The sequence below is a fragment of the Pristiophorus japonicus genome, chromosome 21, assembly GCF_044704955.1.
Source record: "Pristiophorus japonicus isolate sPriJap1 chromosome 21, sPriJap1.hap1, whole genome shotgun sequence".
In the NCBI taxonomy this organism is placed as follows: Eukaryota; Metazoa; Chordata; class Chondrichthyes; family Pristiophoridae; genus Pristiophorus; species Pristiophorus japonicus.
Genome location: NC_091997.1, coordinates 65,729,366 through 65,735,261, shown reverse-complemented (window position 1 = coordinate 65,735,261; position 5,896 = coordinate 65,729,366). Strand labels below are relative to the sequence as shown.

Genomic DNA, 5,896 nt, shown 5'->3' with positions numbered 1-5,896 from the left:
GCAGCCATGCTTATTAGTTCATGAAATATTGGGGATTTCTAATGGGGAAGATGCTTGGATCCTCACAAGAAATAGGAGCAGGTGTAGGTCATATGGCCCCTCAAGCCTGCTCCGCCATTCAATAAAAGATCATTGTTTATCTTCGACTTCAACTCCTTTCCTGCACTATCCCCATATCCTTTGGTTCTCTTAGTATCCAAAATCTATCGATCTCTGCCTTGAGTATACTCAATGACTCAGCATCCACAGCCCTCCAGGGTAGAGAATTCCAAAGATTCACAACTCTCTGAATGAAGAAATTCCTCCTCATCTCCAGTCTTAAGTGGCCGACCCTTTATCCTGAGGCTGTGATGCCTAGTTCTAGACTCTCCAGCCAGGGGGACACATCCAGATGAGGAAAGCCAATTGGCCAATCTCATTCATTCAGGAAAAACTCTCTACCCTTTCACATCTCAGCATCCAATTGCTTCAGAAATGTTTCCAGAGTTTTTTGTTTTCACTCAATCTGGAAAACTGTCATTTGCTGGTCACTCTCGAAAGAACTTTCTGAAACCAGTCTTGATAATAATTATTGTCTCCTTGTCCTAGTCCCACAATTTAATTTAAATCTTGCAGATAAACCTTTTCCATCACATTTGCCTGGGTGGAAATAACATAAGAAATAGGAGCAGGAATTGGCCATTCGGCCCCTCGAGCCTGCTCCACCATTCAATGGCTGATCTGATCTTGGGCTCAGCTCCACTTCCTCGCCCGATCCCATAACCCTTACATAAAAACATAGAAAATAGGTGCAGGAGTAGGCCATTCGGCCCTTCGAGTCTGCACCACCATTCAATGAGTTCATGGCTGATCATTCACCTCAGTACCCCTTTCTTGCTTTCTCTCCATACCCCTTGACTCCCTAACCCAGCCTCCTGACACTATGGTCCAATTGGCTTTGCTCCCCTGGCTGGGACCAGGAGCCAGTCTCAATCAAGGAATGGCCAATTGAGACTCGAGTTCCTTGGCTCCTCTGGGTCAGCCGATGTACGTGGTGACGTACGTCCCGCCGCAGCGGGGTGTATGCGGTGACGCAGTTTCCGGCGGGTGGGTGTACGCGCAGGCGTGAGTTCCGGCAGCGCGGCGCGGCGCGGCGCGGCGATGGCAGAGGCTGATGGCGACCTGGATCTGGAGAGCGAGGAGGCGGAACGGCCGGCCGAGAAACCCCGCAAACACGACAGCGGCGCGGCGGACCTGGAGCGGGTGACCGACTATGCGGAGGAGAAGGAGATCCTGAGCTCGGACCTGGAGACGGTGCGGCCCCAGGGGTGGCAGTGTGGGGGAGGCCCGAAGGGGCAGGAGCATGGTGGCCTTGATTGTGAAGGAAGAGAATAATGAGGGTGTTGTAGAAGGCTGAGGAAGGCTCACTGCCATTGTGCAGGGTTTGTGCAGGGGGGAATGGGGGTGAAGGGAAGGGGAGAATAAGGGGGAGGTTGTGGAAGGAGGAGGAAAAGGGATGGGGGATTTTGGCTTTTATTGCAAAGTGGGGGCTGGAGTACAAGGCTGAGTACAATTGTACACATGATTGTAGAGGGGAAGGGGGAGGATGGTGAAGGAGGGTATCAAGGGAGAGGTTGGAGGGTGTGGATGGGGATGGTGGGGAGAAGGAGAATGAGGGATCAGCAATGATCTAATTGAATGGTGGAACAGGCTCGAGGGGCCGAATGGCCATCTCCTGTAAAGGTCTGAGCGGTGTTGGGATAGAGAATGAGGTAAGAGGGTCTGATGGCAGAGGGGAGATGTCCAGGAGGAATGAGAGAGGGGAGATGTAGAATGAAGGGGGGAAGGTGGGAGAGTATGGAGGGAGGGGATGGGGAAAGGGAGAGGGGAATGTGGAGTGGGGGTGGGGAGAGAGATAAAGGGGAAGGGATAGTGACGGGCAGGGAGCTAAATGGTGATGAGTGGGTAAAGGAGGGTATATTGGGAGACAGAGGAGGAGAGGGGAAAGTGGGATGGTATGGAAGGAATAGAATTGGATAAAGAAAGACTTGCATTTATATAGTGCCTTTCATAACCTCAACATGTCTCAAAGTGCTTTATAGCCAATGAAGTACTTTTGAAGTATAGTCACTTGTAATGTAGGAAAGGGGTGTTGGGATGAAGGGTGAGTGGGAAGGTGGGAGAGTATGATAACGGTGGGGATAGGGTGGTGGGGAGATGGATGCAAGGGTGGCGAATGACGGGGGAGGGTATGGTGGTGATGAGGGGAGGTGGGATTATTTTGCGGCAGTGAGCGTGGATTGAGATCTCTGTGTTTTTGTCCCCAGGCAATGTCCGTTATTGGAGACAGGCGATCCCGGGAACAGAAAGCCAAACAAGAAAGGTCTGAATCTCCAGCTGACTCTGTGCAGGTTGTGCTGCGCCGCAAATAACTTGTGCTGAGGTCACCGGGGAGCGCAGCACTTTCACCTTTCAGTCCGGCTCCTGCCACAAACCTCAGCCCTTGGTTCCACCTCCCTCCACAGCCGCTCGCTCGGGCTGAAGCTGATCGGCTCAGCCTCAGCGCAGTTGATTTCCACCCCAAACACCGACTGCCTCCAACCTCCCCCCCCCCCCCCAGCTCAATCCCACCACCGTCGCGTTTTCGTGATCTCCCTGTCCCTCGCATTCCGAGCTCTCTCCTACCCTCGGCTCCTTCACCGCCTGCTTCCTGTTCCCTAACAGCCCCCGGCCCCTGCTGACTCCCAAAGCTTCAGAGCATCGATTTCAATAGCCTCATCGTTGTTTACAGATCTCTCCAAGGCCTTGCCCCAACCAACCTCTGAACCCCTGTAGTTTTACCTCCTAGATCGTGTTTGAATCTGGCCTCCATCTCACCGTCAATGGTAGAACTTCAGCCATTATGGTCTTGCACTCAGGAACTCCTTGCCACACTAACATGCCCACCCACCCACCCCTCCCCCCCCCCCCCCCCTCATTGGAGTATTGTGTACAGTTTTGGTCTCCTTACCTAAGGAAGAATATACTTGCCATTGAGGGAGTGCAATGAAGGTTCACCAGATTGATTCCTGTGATGGGGGGATTGTCCTGTGAGTTTGTTCATTTAGGACTGAGATGAGAAAGTTCTTCACTTAGAGGCTGATGAATCTTTGGAATTCTCTGCCCCAGAGGGCTGTGGAGGCTCAGTCACCTGAGTATATTCAAGACAGGTCGATACATTTTTGGATATTAAGGGAATCCAGGGATATGAGGACAGTGCAGGTATGTGAGTTGAACTGGAAGATCAGCCATGATCTTATTAAATGGCAGAGCAGGCACGAGGGGCCGAATGGTCAACTCCTGCTCCTAATTCTTATGTTCTTATGCCCCACATGATCAAAAGCGCCCTCAAAACTCATCCACTTCCCCTGACTGAATTTCCTGACCCAGCCCTTGGGATATCTCGCTGTTACAAGTATTTAAAACCTTTTTTCCCATCACTTGGGATATGATCCCAGAGGTGAAAGCACATCATTGCGGTAAACTGTGCCTTGCATAACTGAGCCTGGTAAAGAACTGGGAATGATTTATTTTCCTCTGATCTGCAGGGAGAAGGAGCTGGCAAAAGTGATCATCAAGAAGGAAGATGTCGAACTCATTGTAAGTCATGTTTGCAACCATACGAAGCATTTCTTTGCGAATCAAGGCAGCTTTAACTCTTAGCTCCCCAACATGCTACCGAGCCATATCAAACATAGGAGATTCCTGCTCTCTGAGGTCCCTTTGGGTTGGGCAAAAAAATAATCCTCTGTCAGCGCTGTCCATTCATAATAAAAATAGCTGAGGTTCCTGCTCAGTACTCACTCTCTGGGCACACAAAGGCTCCTGCAAGAGTCAGAGCTTTCAACAGAGCAAATGCATTTAAGGGGAAGCTGGATAAACATGAGTGAAAAAGGAATAGAAGGATATGCTGATGGGGTGAGATGAAGAGGGGTGGGAAGAGGCTTGTGTGGAGCATAAACACCGGCATGGACCCGTTAGTCCGAATAGCCTGTTTCTGTGCTGTACATTCTACGTAAATGTATAAAGCATTTTTTGCAGTTGGGCGTGTACTCAGTTCGTTGCGTATCCCAGGGTTTGGGGTGTTGGCTGTGTTACCCAGGGATCGTGCATTCACACCCAGTCCTAATGATTCACATTGATAGCTGGGGATCAGAACAAAATCGCTCATCTGTTCTTGTGTGCACTCGCGCGTCAGGAGGTCGTGGGTTCATGCACCACTCCAGGACTTGAGCCCATGTCTAGACTAACCTTTTCACTGCAGTACTGAGGGACTGATGATTTCTTAGAGATGCTGACTTTCGTGTACAACATTAAACTGCCGATTCAGGTGGATGTTAAGAATCCATGACACGCAGGGAGATTCCACTCTTTCAGCCAGTACCTGCTAAACAACTTAACTGGTCATTCATCCCATTGCTGTTTCTGGAGCAGAGTGGCTGCAGGGTTTGCCTAAATAGCAATCTGTGCATGCCAATATTCAGTTAATTAAAAAGGTGTGCACTGTTTTGAGGTGTTAAAAGCATTAGATAAACACAGGGATTTCTTAGCTTTATAGAATCCAATAAAACAGGAGTCCATTCAGCCCATCGTGCCTGTGCCGTCTCTTTGAAAGAGTTATCTAGCTGGGCCCACTCCCCCCTGCTCTTTCCTCACAGCCCTGCAAATTTTTTCCAATTCCCTTTTGAAAGTTGTTATTGAATCTGTTATGTATGTAAACATTGTAACTGTGTAAGACTTGTCACCAGAGGGCGCAACTGTTGGAGGCCCAAGGGTCACCTGCACACCTCGTGCAAGAGAGTATAAAAGGTTGTCTGCCATGCTGCTTAGGCACTCTGGAGTTGTATTAAAGATACTAAGGTCACATCAGTTTTATCTCACAGTACTCAGTCTTGTGGAGTTCTTCCATACTTAACAGAATCTGCTTCAATCACCTGATCGTAACAACTCACTGCGTTTTTAAAAAAATGTCTCCGCGTAACATGTCAAGGTCAAGCCTCTGATGGTGAGGGGCACCCAGATGGAAATCACCTTCACAAAGATTTATTTTCAACTTTTATTTTTCTATCACAGATGAATGAGATGGAGATTCCTCGAAGTGCAGCAGAGCGTGGTCTCCGGGAGCATCTGGGAAATGTCGTCGAAGCCTTGATTGCTCTTACTGACTGAAGCCATCGAGTGTTCCTTGGGACTGTCTCGGAGATGTTCGGGGGGAGCAGGGGGGTGGGGGCGGGAGAAGGAAAGCAGGAAAGCTAAGAGACTGGGGGCAAGACGTGAGTAGGATGGGACCTGGGCAGGCGTGTCTGTTTAACGCTGCCTGCTGTTTGGGGGTAGGATTGGGGCGGTCTCCGTGAAACGAATGCTTTGCTTGTGCAAGAGTTTCTCGTTGTGCCCCAGCGATGAATCCTGAAGATGGGCACAGCCTTCCAAACGGAAAAGATTGAAAGGACTCAGAACTTGAAACAATAAAATCCAAGCTCACTGACTCAAACCTGGCCTCGCTGTGTAACTTTGGGGTGTTTGCAGTGTGGGGAGGAAGGTTTCCATGGCGATGTTGAGTGTAACGCAGACCTGCCTGCGGTGACCGCTCCACACCAGTCTTTCCTTGTACACAAAATCACTGGGGATGGGGACAGTCGTTTTGCTCATCTAAAACCAGCCTCCGATCACCATTCCATCACCCAACCATTTGATTCCAGCGTTCCCCCTCCCCTACCCTCAGTCCAGTCCGTGTATTATAAGAAATAGGAGCAGGAGTCGGCCCTACAGCCCATCGAGCCTGCTCCGCCATTCAATAAGACCATGGCTGATCTTTGACCTCATCTCCACTTTCCCGCCCGATCTTCAAATCCCTCGATTCTCCTAGACTCCAAAAATC

The 5,896-nt window shown here is 49.9% G+C and overlaps 1 protein-coding gene across 1 annotated transcript; it reads left to right on the top strand.

Moving 5' to 3' along the window:
• The first annotated feature begins 1,077 nt into the window (after positions 1-1,077).
• Positions 1,078-5,509, top strand: hypk (huntingtin interacting protein K). The gene is made up of 4 exons (XM_070864914.1): positions 1,078-1,293; positions 2,307-2,362; positions 3,567-3,618; positions 5,092-5,509. Exons 1-4 carry the CDS (start codon positions 1,141-1,143, stop codon positions 5,185-5,187), a joined length of 357 nt encoding a protein of 118 aa, XP_070721015.1. The 5' UTR covers positions 1,078-1,140; the 3' UTR covers positions 5,188-5,509.
• The last annotated feature ends 387 nt before the right edge of the window (positions 5,510-5,896 follow it).